The sequence below is a fragment of the Trachemys scripta genome, chromosome 14 (assembly GCF_013100865.1).
Source record: "Trachemys scripta elegans isolate TJP31775 chromosome 14, CAS_Tse_1.0, whole genome shotgun sequence".
Lineage (NCBI taxonomy): Eukaryota > Metazoa > Chordata > Testudines > Emydidae > Trachemys > Trachemys scripta.
This window is the reverse complement of record NC_048311.1, coordinates 39571815-39588122: the sequence shown is the minus strand read 5'-3', so window position 1 is coordinate 39588122 and position 16308 is coordinate 39571815. Positions and strand designations below refer to the sequence as shown.

The 16308-nt window shown below is 49.8% G+C and overlaps 3 protein-coding genes and 1 non-coding gene across 8 annotated transcripts in view; 2 read left to right on the top strand and 2 right to left on the bottom strand.

The window, feature by feature from the left end:
- LOC117887100 (zinc finger protein 208-like) overlaps positions 1-16308 on the bottom strand; it is an 882934-nt gene that overhangs the window by 492584 nt on the left and 374042 nt on the right. The gene's annotated exons all lie outside the window — the stretch shown is intronic.
- Positions 1-16308, top strand: part of LOC117886905 (zinc finger protein 260-like) — a 241991-nt gene that overhangs the window by 157439 nt on the left and 68244 nt on the right. The gene's annotated exons all lie outside the window — the stretch shown is intronic.
- Positions 256-841, top strand: LOC117887008 (thaicobrin-like). Its single transcript, XM_034789242.1, has one exon. The coding sequence runs from the start codon at positions 326-328 to the stop codon at positions 839-841; it is 516 nt and encodes a 171-aa protein (XP_034645133.1). The 5' UTR covers positions 256-325.
- Positions 16015-16086, bottom strand: TRNAD-GUC. Its single transcript has one exon. It is a non-coding gene; the product is annotated as a tRNA-Asp (tRNA).

Genomic DNA, 16308 nt, shown 5'->3' with positions numbered 1-16308 from the left:
ACACAGACAGACAGTGATTTTGAGTCTTTCTTTTGTTCCTCTATAACTAGCTTAGTGATAAGAAGACACCTACATTCTTAAAGTATAGGCCTTTGCAGACAGGCCTGAATAGCTATATCCTAACAGCTAGGAATGTAGCAGCCCCAGCAGAGGGAACAGGGAGCTGAAGCTTCTGTAAGCAAATGAGAAACAGAGTCTGGAACTGCAGTGACATCTCTGGTCCATCTCAGATGCCCAGACCAGGGCTGTTGGGGAGTGTGATAAACGGTCCCAGCCTCCCCCCAGAGCTGAGCTCTGCCCCTAACGCTCTGATTGTCTCTCCCCAATGAATGTGACTCTGGATCCAGACACAGCTCATCCCCAACTCGTCCTGTCTGAGGATGGGAAATGTGTGAGACAGGCAGACACACAGCAGGATCTGCCCAACAACCCTGAGAGATTTGACACTGATCGCTGTGTAGTGGGCTGTGAAGAATTCACCTCAGGGAGACATTGCTGGGAGGTGGAGGTGCAGGGTGGGCGATACTGGGCTGTGGGGGTGGCCAGAGAGTCTGTGAGGAGGAAGGGGAGGATCAGCTGTAATCCTGAGGAGGGGATCTGGGCTGTGCAGTGGTGGCTGTATCAGTTCTGGCATCTCACCGACCCTGTGACACCCCTGCCCCGGCGCTGGTTCCCCAGCAGGATTCGGGTTTGTCTGGATTGTGACCGGGGGCAGGTGACATTTATCGATGCAGGTGACGAGGCCCCGATCTTCACTTTCCCACTGGGCTCCGTCCCTGGGGAGAGAATCCGACCCTGGCTCTGGGTGGGGTGGGGATCCCGGCTCAGCCTGTGTCCCTGAGACATGGGTGTGTGTGTGTGTGGTGGGGGTGATATCCCTTTGTGGGCCCTGAGATCAGCCGCTGTAGCCTCAGACACCCTTGTCTCTATGATCTTGGAGGACTCCTGTCTACTCAACCCTCTGGCTTCTCATCTCTATGACCTGTGGAAGCCCCTCCCCCTCCCTGCAGAACCCCTGGGGCTAGGGTGACCAGATAGCAACTGTAAAAAATCGGGACGGGGGTGGGGGGTAATAGGAGCCTATATAAGAAAAAGCCCCCAAAATCGGGACTGTCCCTATAAAATCGGGACATCTGGTCACCCTGCCTGGGGCTGCAAGAGGAACAGAGGGACCCTGAGGGGCAGAGATGGGGGCTGGGCAGGGGGTAGAACTAACAGCCGGGCTGGGGACAGGCAGAGGTGGAGGTGGCAGGGACACAGAAGGAATCAATCAGGGCTTGGGGGGTTGGGGAGAAGCAGGAAGCAGCACAACAACAGGGAGCGATTTGTACCAATCTGTGTCATTAGATCTCATTGGGGTCTCCCAACCAGAGCTCCTGCCACAAGGGCCCAAGTCACCTTCCCCTGTACTACAGGACAGCTGCCAATGCTCTAATTTGACACACCCTGGGAATTGGCAGGGAGTCTTCACAAAAATCGCAAGATAAACCAGGAAACATTTTTTTTGAAACCCCATTTTTTAGGAGGGTCAGTTTCAGTTCTGACTCATGATTTTTGAGCATTAGCGACACTGCGAGAGAGTCAGGGGCAGGGTGGAAATGGAGGAAACAAAAGGAAAAGATCAAGTAAAATCAAATAAACAGAGTCTTGGAGAAAGAGTGAAAAATAGATACCAAAACAATGAAGAAGAAAACACTGTGAAGAGGAGAAACAGCCTGAGGCAGTGAGAGGGGAAGGGATAAACTCAGTGAAAAGAATGTAAAACATGAGGGAATGATCTGTGATGGGGATCAGAGGAGAGTGGAAGGGACACAGAAATAAACACGGATGGGAAATGAGGGCTAGTAAAATGGTGAATAAAAATGAACAGTGTGACAGAGAAGGGAGAAGAAAAGGGAACACAAGAGGGACAGAGATTTATAAAGCATCACTGAAGGTCAGACTGTCGCTAATTAATTTCACGTGTTACTTCCTCGACTTTGTTGCCATTTAAGTGTCATTAAAAATAACTGTTCCCAAAACCTGTGGGTCTGTTTTCCATTGTTGTGGGTATTGAAGCCGCTTCTCAGCTCCTTTTCACTCGGAAAGGTGTGCAGGGTAAATAAAGCAGGAAAGACAATTCTGATTTGTTCCTTTTTAATTTTCCAGCAGCAGTTGCTGGGGGAAGAGTCATGGGATTTGTTTCCCTACTTGGTTGTGTCCCCCCAGCATCAACAGTGACTTTGCACAAAGGGCCCCTTTCAGGGACCTCCTGGTGAGGTTGACCTACATGGGGAGGGAGCTCCCCGTGTGTCTGCGAGTCCCAGAGCTGCTGCCCTCAGGGACACACTTCAATGGGGCAGTCTCCAGTTCTCCCAGGCAGGGGGGGAGGGAAGGAGACAGGACGGGGAGGGGTGATACCGATAGGGGCAGCAGGAGCAAGAAGTGGGGAAGGAGGTTCCCAGCACCAGCCCTTTCCAGATCCATTCCCTGCACCCCCTGGGCAGATTGACTCTCCTGGGAACAACGGGCAGAGCTGAGAGAGGAAAAACCAGTTGGTGACTCTGCTGAGCACTGCACTACTGTGGGGGAGAAGGAGGGAAGGGAAGAGGGTGTGATGAACCTGCTGATTCTCTGAGCAGGCCCATTGGCAGTTGGGGAAAGTCCCCCCCCAATTTGTAAAACAAGACACAACTCCCCTGTTCAGCGCTGGGAACATTTTCTAGACTCCCAGTGCTGGAGCCTGACCCTACTGGCCAGAAACTGCTGTGAAATAGGAAGAGAAGCTGTCAGGATTCCTGACCAAATTGCTGGCTCACAGCTGTGCTTCCTGTAGCAGCTTGTGGCTGGCACGAGTGTGGTAAATGAAAAGACCCTGTCCTGCTCCGTCTGCTGGGGAAGAGAGACAAGGAACTCTCATCTTCTCCCCCCGAAGCCTCCTGGCTGCTTTGAGCAGGGAGTGGGGAGCGGATTCTGTTTTTCTGGGCCTCCTCCCCTGTGAATAGCAAGATTGTGGCTTTGGCAGCAGGTGCTGAGTGGGGGACTCTTGTTGTTTCAGATGCCAGAGACCTTCAAGGAGGTGGCTGTGTATTTCACCCACAGGCAGAGGGCTCTCTACAGGGATGTCAGGCAGGAGAACTATGAGACGGTGACCTTGCTGGATAAGCAATTCCCATCCCCTCGGTTATTAGAAGCCGTGGGGTCTGCGTGTCTTAATCTGGTCAGGTTGTTCCCTGGTCAGTTAGATAAGAGGAGAATGGGTTCCATAATGCACAGCTGCCGTGTGAAAGAGACCTGCATCCCTGTACCCTCTCTAGTGGGACATGGGTGTCAAAACCTAATGAACATGCTAGTTCATTCCCATCCCTCCAGCTTTTCAAGGGGGAGAAGATGTATTGTTTCCCATTCACACAAAAAATCCCTCTTCACTTACCTTCATGGGAATAGCTCCAGCAATGGGGAGGGCTCTGCAGATTTAGAAATAGGCAGGGGTTTAACTCCAGAGCTGTGTGTGCATCAGCAAGGCCCCCAGAGTGCACAAAACCTGGGAGCTCCTAGTGAGGGTGTAAATATTCTCCCCACTGCCCCAAATATCTGCCTGTCCCAAGGGGGCTCAATGACCATGTTCCCATCCTCTTGGATTCCACGATCCCCCAGAAAAACCAAGAGGACAGGTTCAACTCACAGAATGTCTTTTGCGACAGACACTCTCCCACTACTTCAAGCACCCTGATGTGGTCTGATTTCACCACCTGTGCAGGATTTCCCATTCCCAAACCTGACCTGATGGCCCAGCTGAAGCGAGGGGAAGAACCAAGGGTGAACCATCTCCAGGCCTGTGAGGAAAGCATGATCCCAAGAGGTACCCGCACAGGTGACGACTGACATCTGGTGAATGAAGGAAAAAGTTGAGAATCCCAAAAATGTGGTGTTAGTAAGCACCCTCACAGTTCTTCCTCATCTCACCCAGGGCAGGGCTGTAGTCAGCAGATATCACTCACGCCTTTTCACCCAGCCTGTTAGCTGCAGGAGTTTCCTTCCCATCTTTCCTTCTCTGTGAGTCTTTGAGTGGGATGTGGAGGCAGAATCCAATTGCTCAGTCTGTGCAAATGTAGTGTGTTGGGTTTTCCCTTGGTGCTATTCCTCTTTCTCCCCAGACCAATGATTCCTGTCTGGATTGTCGCTCTCTCCCAGCAGATGATGAGACACTGAGTTAGAACAAGGAGGAGAATTATCATGAGGAAGTTTCTAGTGAAGTAGAATCACTGGGGACCTTTGTGAGAAGAGATGCAGGGAAATTTTCCCAGTGCTTGGAACAGGGAGAAGCCTGGGGAAATTGGCACAAGTCAGAGAGACTGCTGGGGAACCACCCAAGGAAGAAAGTGTATGGATCTATTCTATATGGGGGAGGAGACAAGGGTCCCAATGAAACCACAATCCAGCAGATAAATCCCACCAAAGAGAAACCCTATCAATGCCTCGAATGTGAGAAAGGCTTCATTCTGAGATCATACCTTGTTACACATCAGACAGTTCATAGTGGAGAGAAACCCCTTCAATGCTTGGAGCATGGGGAAAGCTTCAATAACTGCTCAGACCTTAATAACCATGGGAGAAACCACACAGGAGAGAAACCCTATCAATGCCTTGAGTGCAGGAAATGTTTCAATGGAAGTCAACCCTTATTGCACATCAGAGAATCTGCACTGGAGAGAGACCCCATAAGTTCTTGGATTGTGGGAAAACTTACACAGCAAAATCAGGCCTTGTTACACATCAGGCAAGCCACACAGGAGAGAGACTTTACAAATGCTTGTCATGTGGGAAAAGCTTCAGTAATAGCAGAAACCTTAATAACCATCAAAGAATCCACACAAAAGAGAGACCCTATAAATTCCTGCACTGCGGGAATGGTTTCCATTGGAGGTTAACCCTTAATAACAAAAGGAGGAGTCTGGCGGCACCTTAAAGACTAACAGATTTATTTGAGCATAAGCTTTCATGGGTAAAAAACCACTTCTTCAGATACATGGAGTAAAAATTACAGATACAGGCATAAATATACTGGCACATGAAGAGAAGGGAGTGAGTTACCTTACAAGTGGAGAACCAGTGTTGACAAGGCCAATTCAATCAGGGTGGATGTGGTCCACTCCCAATAATTGATGAGGAGGGGTCAATACCAAGAGAGGGAAAATTGCTTTTGTAGTGAGCCAGCCACTTCCCGTCCCTATTCAGGTCCAAATTGACAGTGTTAAGTTTGCAAATGAATTGTAGCTCTGCAGTTTCTCTCTGAAGTCTGTTTCTGAAGTTTTTGTTGTTGAAGGATGGCTACTTTTAAAGCTGTTATTGAATGTCCAGGGAGATTGAAGTGTTCTCCTACTGGCTTTTGTATGTTACCGTTCCTGATATCTGATTTGTGTCCATTTATTCTTTTATGTAAAGACCATCCGGTTTTGCCAATTTACATGGCAGAGGGGCAATGCTGGCATATGATGGCATATATCACATTAGTAGAGGTGCACGTGAATGTGCCCCTGATGGTGTAGCTGATGTGGTTGAGTCTTATGATGGTGTCACTAGAGTAGATATGGGGACAGAGTTGGCAACGGGTTTTGTTTCAGGGATTGGTTCCTGGGTTAGTGTTTCTGTGGTGTGGTGTGTAGTTGCTGGTGAGTATTTGCTTCAGGTTGGGGGGCTGTCTGTAAGCGAGGACTGCCCTGCCTCCCAAGGTCTGTGAGACTGAGGGATCATTTTCCAGGATAGGTTGTAGATCGTTGATGATGTGCTGGAAAGTTTCTAGCTGGGGGCTGTATGTGATGGCGAGTGGTGTTCTGTTATATTACTTGTTGGGCCTGTCCTTTAGTAAGTGACTTCAGGGTACCCGTCTTGCTCTGTCAATCTGTTTCCTCACTTCCCCAAGTGGGTACTGTAGTTTTAAGAATGCTTGATAAAGATCTTGTACCATGCTGGACATCAGATACTCCTCCACACAGCAGGGAAATTCTCTCAGGGCCCTGACTAGGCCTTGGTAACAACCCTATTTCCTTGTTCTCACACACATCAGGGGCTTTTGCCTCCCAAGGATCCAGCTGCCCATTGCTGGGGTGAGGATTCAGCAGCAGCTGAGAATCAGCTGGTCAGTGACTCTGTGGCTCTGCCTGGTCTAAGCAAACCTCAGGCAGAGGAGGAGAAGCCCCCATCAGCCCCTCCCCCCTGCTGCAGCCCTGGCTGCTGAGCTGATGGGCCACAGGGGGGAAAGGAGGGAGAGAAACTCCTCCAGACACTTCCTCTCCCTGGCTGAAGTTCCGCCCTCTCCATCCCCTCCCAGCTGGGATCCCCCTGTCATGGAGATGAGGAGAAGGACACTTGGGCCAGGCCCCACCTTTACTCTAGACCCCTGTCCCCACCCCCCACCTTCCACCAGCCCATGGGGTGAGTTCCCCCACTTACCTGGAGCTGTTCTTTGTAGGGGGAGTGTCCCTGGGGGCTGGTAACTCCTCCCCTCCCCAAATCCCCCAGAGTGCTGGGCTCTGGGGGAATCAAATGTCAAGGGACCGGGGCTTTGGGTTCTGTGGAGGACATTGGGGATTGAATGATTGGGGCTGGTGGACCTGGGAAGCAGGGGGAGCTTGGTGCTGGGGTATCAAGTGGAGATACATGGGATAAGTGCAGAAGGAGAGCACAAGGGTAGAGAGGTGCTGTCTCTCCTCACTCACCCCTCTGCCCCTTCCCCCTGCCCCCTCTGCATTCAGACAGTGCCACTGAGAGGGATTGATTCCCACAGGGCCTATTGTGGGAGGCCTGGAGATCCCACCTCTGCCTCTGCAGCATCAGCCTCTTAAATTCTATCTATGATACAAGGTGTGGTCAGGATTAGCCAGCAGATCTCTGTGACCCTCCACCAGATTTCCTAATGTAAACTCACCCCGAGCATCTTATGTGTAAGGCTAAGAGTTTGTCATGGATATTTTAGTAAAACTCATGGTGACAGGTCACGGGCAATAAATCTAAATTCACAGAATCCCATGACCTGTCCATCAGTTTTACTAAAAACATCCATGACAAAATGGGGAGGGAGAAAGCTCCAGCACCCATTGCTGCTTGGGTCTGGTGTCCCTTGACTGCTGGACAGCTGCAGGGGGCCCATGCTGGCTAGGATTTGGAGCTCCAGGAGCCCCCTTCCACCCGTGACTACTCAGATCTGTGGGCACCACCCACAGCATCTGGAGCTGCAGGGTACCCAGACGGCCTGCAGCAGCTCAAAGCTCCACTGAACAGCTCTTGGTTGTCACGGGCAGCAGGGGGATCCTGCAGCTCTGAGCTGCCACGGGCTGAAGTCACTGAGTAGGTCTCTGGAAGTCACAGATTCAGTGTCTTCCGTGACCTCTGTAACAAAATCGTAGCCTTACTAATGTGTTCTAACTCTCTCCCATTAGCAGAGTGATCATTAGTCCCTGAGTTTCCCTTTTGGGGCCAGATTGTCTCATTCCCAAATAGTCTCACATTACTCCAGGCCATGCTGAAAAGCATTTAGTTTTTGTTCATTTTCTCCCTTATGGAGCAAAATTAACTAGATGCTAAAAGAATGTGCAGCAGGGACAGTAAAATGTGGTGTTTTACCTTCTGTGGTATTTCAGGGCGATGAGGTGAGTCCGAGGGATTCTCTCCTTCCCACATCACCATCACGCTCCACTCTCCACACAGCAGCCTCTGTCTCAGCAATGCAGAGTTTTATCCTGACCCAATTCTAACCCCTCCGTGTCCCAATGTCACTTACCACCATGTCCCTGGCTCTCCATGCTTAGGAATCACAATTTTGATGTCTATGATCATAAGTCAGACCCCTGAGGGCTTGGGAAGAAAGTGCCCCAGACCTGGGAGTGGGCAAGGAAATCCAAAAAAAACCTCAAAGCAGTTTTACCTTTCCGATCTTATAGGCTTGCTTCCATCCATTGGTAAAATTGCTTCCCAGTTTTTCTAGGCTTAGTCCAGATCATTTGTAGATGGGGAGATTTTTCTTTCTTTCTCTTTCTTTTATTATAATGATGCAACTAATACAACCGAATAATGAAGCTAGAAGTGAAGCTGGTTTAGCCACTTCAGAAGAAAATGGGTACGCTTATTTTCCTGTTTTGAGTCTTAAAGGATTCTTTGAGATTTCACTCTATGAATGTGAAAGTGTTTTATAGCCCACCCTGGACTGTGGGTTTTTCTCTCTCCATGAAGGCCATTAGGTCACGTACTTTGATATTAGTTTAGTTTGACAGGATATAGCTCAGATTTATTGAGGACTTCAGGAAACACATGATCGTTTGTTGGAATCATCCTTTTTTAGATTTTATTTTCATTTTTAACTAACACTTTGTCTTGAGATATTTTTGTGTGGTTTGAACAATGACAGTGTCAGTATCTCTCAGCACAAACATGGATGCTGCGAGCTAGATTCAGAGTGGAAGAGGCAGAGACTGAAATGGAGAATAAAGTTACTGCCTGATCCCTACAGTGATGTGAGATACTGCTGGGAGGGGAAGAAGGCAGGAACAGCGGAGCTGGGAAACTGTTTGGTTTGCTCCTGAGAGCCAAATGGCTGAGGCTGTGAACTGTGAACTCGATCCATCACAGCCACAAAGCGACTACACTTGGCTTGTCAGTTTCATGTGAAACTGCCCGGACACTTGCTGTAATGGGAAAACCCCGCTCGTCAGGCTCAAAAAAGAGGCTCTGTCTGGGAAAACCCAGACATATGATAACCCTATTTCTTACTGAAATATGTCGTAGTTCTAGGGAACGCCCACAGAGTAACTTCTCAGAGATGACCAAGGATTGACCATTGGTGTTAGAAATCTATTATCTGACCGTCCATCAATAGGAAGAAGGGGAGTAAACAAATAAATTTACAATTCATCTGTAGGATGCTTTGGAGCTCACCTATGCCATGGAATTGCCTGACTCCAGCAAAAACTTTTCAAGTAAAAAGGATCGGCGTATGAGAAGAAGGAAAAAGGCCTCTGGCCATCTCCCAACCCCTATTTCAAGATACCTTAAAAATGCATCGTTGAACTTGGGGGAAGTGGTCCTGGCTGGAGGGCTTTCCAGTGAGTTCAGGCTGCTGAAAGCTTTTGGGTGAGAGAAATCCTTTTGCTTATGACAGAACGTCTATGCGGTAAACCTAAATCGACCTATATTAGGTTGATTTACAGCCACCATAGTAATGACAATGTCCACACTACCCTCCTTGGGTCAGTGGCGTACATCCTCATGAGGAGCCCTTCCACCGACCTAAGAGGGGCCATGTGAGGAGCTGAGAGCCTGGTCTCTTAAAGCCAGCAGCAGGTCCCTCCCAGGAGCCTGGCTGCCCCACAGGCTCTGGGTGAGCTGCCCCGCTCTACACTCCATTCCCTGGAAAGAGCGGGGGAAGCCACTTGGAGTGTCTCCCCTCCCCATTCCCTGCTGGTAATGCCACCTGGGGCTTCTTCCCTACACATACACAGTTCCCCTCCCACACTTTGTTAAACATCAGGCAGTCCACACAGGAGAGAGACCCCGCAAGTGCTTGGACTGAGGGAAAAGTTTCATACAGAAGTCAGACCTTGTTTAAACATCAGGCAATCCACACCAGAGAGAGACCCAACAGATGCTTGGACTGTGGGAAAGATTCAGACAGAAAACAGCCCTTGTTTCACATCAGAGAACCCACACAGGAGAAAGACCCCAGAAGTGCTTGTGGCACTTGTGGCAAAAGTTTCAGACAGAGATCACACTTCATTAAACATGGGATCTAAACTTCTGTCACACATGTCAAGAAAGGGTTAAGCAGCTTGCTTGTAATTGACTCAGATTCAACCTTTAGAGAGATATTTTAAAAGTGTGTCCACCTTGGATAAGCTAGAGTTTGAAATGTAAACGTGTATTGTTAAAGACTTGGAAGAAGAGGGGTAACTGTAGTGGTCTATGTTTAGCTGTATCTTGTTAGAGGTTTACAATTTATCCAAAGGGTTCCTGTATTCTGTTAATTCAGAGATCAATCATTCAGAGATTATACCTGTCGCCCATGCCACCTGCCTAATTCTAGATCAGTCTCAGCGAATTTGCCGGGGGTAGGGGCTGAGGGATGGAGGGAATGTTAATAGCTGAAATTACTGAAATGTGTTTTGGAAGGTTAATGTTAATGGGATCTGTTTCGCTCTCCTGCTCAGACATTTTCTCTGGGGATCCCGGACACAGAAAGGAGCAGGTGTTACCATCTTGGTTACCAATCCTAATGGTGACTATCTACGTGAGCAATTCTCAAACTATGGGGCAGCACCCAGGGGAAAGTGGGGAAGTTGGCACCTATGCTCCCTGTTCCCTGTAAAGAGCAAGGGAAGCCACATGGGGCTTCTCCCCTCCCCCACCATTCCCTTCCCAGTTTGACACCAGACCATTGATAACTACTCTGTCTCTGAGTATAGTCTTTCAACCAGTTGTGCACCCACCTTATAGTAATTTCATCTAGACCAATGAATTTGTCCCTGCTGGTCATAGCTGAGACTAACCCGGTTGCCCCCTGCTTACTTCCCCCACCTTTGGAAAACCAAAGTTGTCCCTGATGCATTCCCAGCACTTATTGCACATTGGGTGCTATTAGGGTGGCCAGGTGCCCGGTTTTTGACCAGAAAGTCCAGTCGAAAAGGGGACCTGACAGTGTCTGATCAGATCTATTGACCGGACACCCGAAGTCTAGTTACTGTGGGTGGGGAGGCACTGGGTCATCACTCACACCAGACCCTACTCATCTGGGGCTGCCTCCTACCTGCAGCTCCCAGCCCTGACTCCACAGGCAAGTCCCTCCTGACCTGGGAAGGGAGGGGGAAGAGGAGTGGATGTGGAGAGAACCTTGGGGGAAGAGGCAGGGCAGGTGTGGGGCCTCGGGGGGAAGAGTTGGGGCAGGGGAGGTTCCGGTACTCCTGCTGTAGTGTCTGGTTTTAAATATTACCTGGTTGGGAACCCAAGTTGCTCGCTGAGAGGCTGTGAAAAATATTAACCAATATACAAATATCACTTTTCACAGCAGCAGACTTACTGGCTAGCAAAATAAATTACAATGATTTTGATGTGTATCTGGGTAAGGGGACTGTTGGCCCCTCACTGAAACTTAGTGTGTGTGTGTGAGGGGGTTGATTGGCCCTCTCCCAGTACCAGCCCGGGGGAAGGGCCAATGAGAAATGAAGAACCTGAGACTAGTCCCTAGGGCCAATGGGCAAAGGTCAATGCTCTAGGTCAGCCTTGTTGACAGGCAGGCCAATGAGCTTTGGTCTACACTACGCGTTTAGGTCAAATTTAGTAGCATTAGGTCAATTTAGCCCTGCACCAGTCCACACGATGAAGCCATTTTTTTCGACTTAAAGGGCTCTTAAAATTGATTTCTGTACTCCTCCCTGATGTCGCCGGGATGAATTTGGGGTAGTGTGGAAGCAATTCGACAGAATTGGCCTCTGGGAGCTATCCCAGAATGCTCCATTGTAACCACTCTGGACAGCACTTTCAACTCAGATGCACTAGCCAGGTACACAGGAAAAGTCCCAGGAACTTTTGAATTTCGTTCCTGTTTGGCCAGTGTGACGAGCTCATCAGCACAGGTGACCATGGAGTCCCAGAATCTCAAAAGCGCTCCAGCATGGATCGAACGGGAGATACTGGATCTGATCGCTGTATGGGGAGACGAATCCATGCTGGCAGAACTCCATTCCAAAAGATGAAATGCCAATACATATGCCAAAGTCTCCAAAGGCATGATGGACAGAGGCTACAACAGGAACACACAGCAGTGCCACGTGAAACTTAAGGAACTCAGGCAAGCATACCAGAAAACCAAAGAGGCAAACGGACACTCCAGGTCAGAGCCCCAGACATGCCACTTCTTTGATGAGCTGCATGCAATTCGAGGGGGGGCCCCTACCACTACCCCACCCCTGTCCATGGACATCTGTAACGGGGGAGTCTCACGCAACCGGGATGAGGATTTGGGGACAAGGAAGATGATGATGAGGAGGAGGACGAGTTGAGGATAGCGCAGAGCAGGCAAGCAGAGAGACCATTCTCCCCGACAGCCAGGAACTTTTTATCACCCTGGACCCAATCCCCTCCCAACCCTCCGAAGGTGGGCTTCTGGACCATGAAGCCAGAGAAGGCACCTCTGGTGAGTGTACCTTTGTAAATATAATACATGGTTCAAAAGCAAGAGTGTTTAACGATTAATTTGCCCTGAAGACTTGGGATGCATTCGCGGCCACTACAGCTACTGGAAAAATCTGTTAACGTGTCTGGGGATGGAGCGGAAATCCTCCAGGGACATCACCATAAACTCTCCTGGAGGTACTCCAAAAGCCTTTGCAGAAGGTTTCTGGGGAGAGCAGCCTTATTCTGTCCTCCATGGTAGGACATTTTACCACGCCAGGCCAGTAGCAAGTAGTCTGGTATCATTGAATAACGAAGCCTGGCAGCATATAGTCCCGGTCTTTGCTGGCATTCAAGCAACATCTGTTCTTTATCTCTCTGTGTTATCCTCAGGAGAGTGATATCATTCATGGTCACCTGATTGAAATAGGGGAATTTTATTAAGGGGACATTCAGCGGTGGCTGTTTGCCTGTGGCTGAAAAGAAATCCTCCCCTCAGATAGCCATACAGAGGGGGAGGGGGCCGTTCATGCAGAGCTGTTCGCGTTTGGCTAGCAGGGATCTTCCCTGATACCAGCCACACAGTGGGGGGAGGGGTGAAGCGATCATCCCAGAGAATTGGATGGGGGGGGTTAGCTGGGTTTCTGCTGCACGTTAACCCCAAAACCGCAGCACCTCCTTCTAAATAGCTAACTCAATGGGTTTTGCTTGGTATGGGAAAGGAGGGTGCTGCTGTTTGAAACCATTCCCACATGTTATGAAGGTTGAAGAAGCCGAAAGACTATGGATTATCATGGCTGCCTGCAAGCTGAATTCTGTTGCCCGGTCCTGCATGTGTGATCTCGCACACCAAACCAGCAGGCACTCAATATAAGAGGCAAAATGCGACCTTGTACCGAAAGCACATGTGCTATGTAATGTGAATAGTTTGGTTCACCATGAAAGAGTCTACCTATTGTTCTCTAAAATGTGTCTTTTTAAATACTATTCTCCCTTTTTTCCCTCCCACAGCTGCAAATGCTTCAACGCTCCCCGTATCATCTCCATCCCAGAGGCTAGCACAGATAAGAAGGTGAAAAAAATGAATGCGATGAAATGTTCTCTGAGCCCATGCAGTCCTCCTGCACTGAAAGACCTCAGCAGAATGCATGGAGGCTAAAACAAGATTAGAGTCCAGGAAGGTGGTAAATGAACTTGAGGACAGGAGGGATGATCAAGATGAGAGGTGGGGCAGTGCGATGAGATGAGGCAGGATGCAATGCTACACCTACTGGGGGGTCAAAGTGACATGCTCCGGTGTCTGGTGGAGCTGTAGGAAAGGCAGCAGGAGCACAGACTGCCACTGCGTAACCGCCCGCCCTCCTCTCCAAGTTCCATAGCCTCCTCACCCAGAAGCCCAAGAATGCGGGGGAGGCTCCGGGCACCTAACCACTCCACCCCAGAAGACTGCCCAAGCAACAGAAATCTATCATTCAATAAGTTTTGAAGTGCAGTGTGGCCTTGTCCTTCCCTCCTTTCCTCATCCACCATCCCACCTGGTGCGTCCCTCCTCCCCCATCCCTCCTGGGCTACCTTGGCAGTTATCCCTCTATTTGTGTGATGAATTAATAAAGAATGCATGAATTTTGAACCACAATGACTTTATTGCCTCTGCAAGCGGTGATCGAAGGGAGGAGGGTGGTTGGCTTACAAGGAAGTAAAGTGAACCAAGGGGGTGGGTTTTCATCATGAAGAAACAAACAGAACTGTCACACCATAGCTTGGCCAGTCATTAAATTGTTTTTCAAGGCTTCTCTGATGCGCAGCGCGTCCTGCTGTGCTCTTCTAAACACCTTGGTGTCTGGCTGCGCGTAATCAGTGCCAGCCGATTTCCCTCAACCTCCCACCCCACCATTAACGTCTCCCCCTTCCTCCCACAGAAATTGTGGAGCACACTGCAAGCAGCAATCAAAATGGGAATATTGGTTTTTGTTGAGGTCTAGCCAAGTCAGTAAACTGCACCAGCGCACTTTTATACATCCAAATGCACATTTTACCACCATTCTGCACTTGCTCAGCCTACAGTTGAACTGCTCCTTACTACTGTCCAGGCTGCCTGTGTATGGCTTCATGAGCCATGGCATTAAGGGGTAGGCTGGGTCCCCAAGGATAACTGTAGGCATTTCAACATCCCCAACAGTTATTTTCTGGTCTGGGAAGTAAGTCCCTTCCTGCAGCTGTTCAAACAGACCAGAGTTCCTGAAGATGCGAGCGTCATGCACCTTTCCCGGCCATCCACGTTGATGTCGGTGAAATGTCCCTTGTGATCCACCAGTGCTTGCAGCACCATTGAAAAGTACCCTTGCGGTTTATTTATTGGCTGCCAAGGTGGTCCGGTCCCAAGATAGGGATTTGCATTCCATCTATCGCCCCACCAAAGTCAGGGAATCCCATTGCAGCAAAGCCATCCACTATGACCTGCACATTTCCCAGAGTCACTACCCTTGGTAGCAGCAGCTCAGTGATTGCATTGGCTACTTGGATCACAGCAGCCCCCACAGTAGATTTGCCAACTCCAAATTGATTCCTGACTGACCGGTAGCTGTCTGGCGTTGCAATCTTCCACAGGGTTATTGCCACTCGCTTCTGAACTGTAAGGGCTGCTCTCATCTTGGTATTCTTGCGCCTCAGGGCAGGGGAAAGCAAGTCAAAAGTTCCATGAAAGTGCCCTTACACATGCAAAAGTTTTGCAGCCACTGGGAATCATCCCAGACCTGTAACACTATGCAGTCCCACCAGTCTGTGCTTGTTTCCCGGGCCCAGAATTGGCTATCCATGGAATGAGCCAGCCCCATTGCCACCAGGATGTCCAACTGTTGGGGCCCACACTTTGAGAGAAGTTTGTGTCCATGTCCTCATCACTCTCGTCACCACACTGCCATCACCTCCTCGCCTGCTTTTGCAGGTTTTGGTTCTACAATGCTCAAAACTGCCGTGGTGATCTGAGTGGGCTCCATGCTTGTGGTGCTATGGCATCTGCGTGGGCAATCCAGGGAAAAGGGCGGAAAATGATTCTTTGCCGTTGCTTTCACGGAGGGAGGGGCGACTGACGACATGTACACAAAACCACCCGTGACAAATTTTTTGCCCCATCAGGCATTGGGAGCTCAACCCAGAATTTCAATGGACAGCAGAGACTGTGGGAACTGTGGGATAGCTACCCACAGTGCTCCGCCCCAAAAGTTGACGCTAGCCACGGTACTGTGGCCACCAATTTACTGTGCTTAGTTGGGATGCATGCATTCGACTTTATACAATCTGTTCCGAAAAATTGACTTCTAAAATATCAACCTAATTTCGTAGTGTAGAGATACCCTGAGGGAGTCAGGAGTCCATCCTCTGTGTGTGCCAGAAAACGGGAGAGGCAGGGCGGGGGCTTGGGGGAATAGATGGGGGCAGAGGGAGGTCGAGCACCCACCAGCCAGAGAGGAAGTTGGCACCTATGGCAGCAGTGCTGAGCCAGAGGGAGGCTGGAGCAGTCTGGAGCTGGGTACAGTGGGCAGCTGGTGAGAGCGAGGGGGACCCTGGGCAGAGGGCCCAGTGCAGGGAGACACCCCTGGCCAAGTGGGCCCCAGAAAATCTAATAACCCCAGCCCACAGGAGGGTTAATCTGGCCCTGCTCACAGAGTGGGGTGATGTGTTTTCCTTTCACCTTTCCCATTTTTTCCTTAATTTTTTTATTACTTGCTGTTTAATAAATTGTATTTGTTCTGAACACTATGCAATGGAACTGGAGTGATTCATTACATTAGAAATAGTGTTTCCTAATATTCAACCTAAACCTCCCCCACTGCAACTTGAGACCATTGCTCCTTGTTCTGTCAAAAACGGATTATACTCCCCGTCGGGGAATCGAACCCCGGTCTCCCGCGTGACAGGCGGGGATACTCACCACTATACTAACGAGGAAGTGGTTGATATGTGCTCTGGGTTACATACTCATAATGGGCCCTTCTGACCGTAGAGCCTGTGAGTGGAACAGGAGCGGGACACAGAGATGCTGCAGCGCGATGGGTTGATCGCTAGGACCCAGGAGCAGCTGGGAGGCGGCTCTGGGGGGAGCGATCGCTGGGCTCAGGCCCGGCAGCAGGAAGTGACTCGCAGCCGCTGCGGGGACTCTGGCTCCAGGCT

Bases quoted from the DNA above. Each gene is read 5' to 3' on its own strand.
- LOC117887008 (XM_034789242.1), top strand. From the start codon at position 326: ATGAATGTGACTCTGGATCCAGACACAGCTCATCCCCAACTCGTCCTG.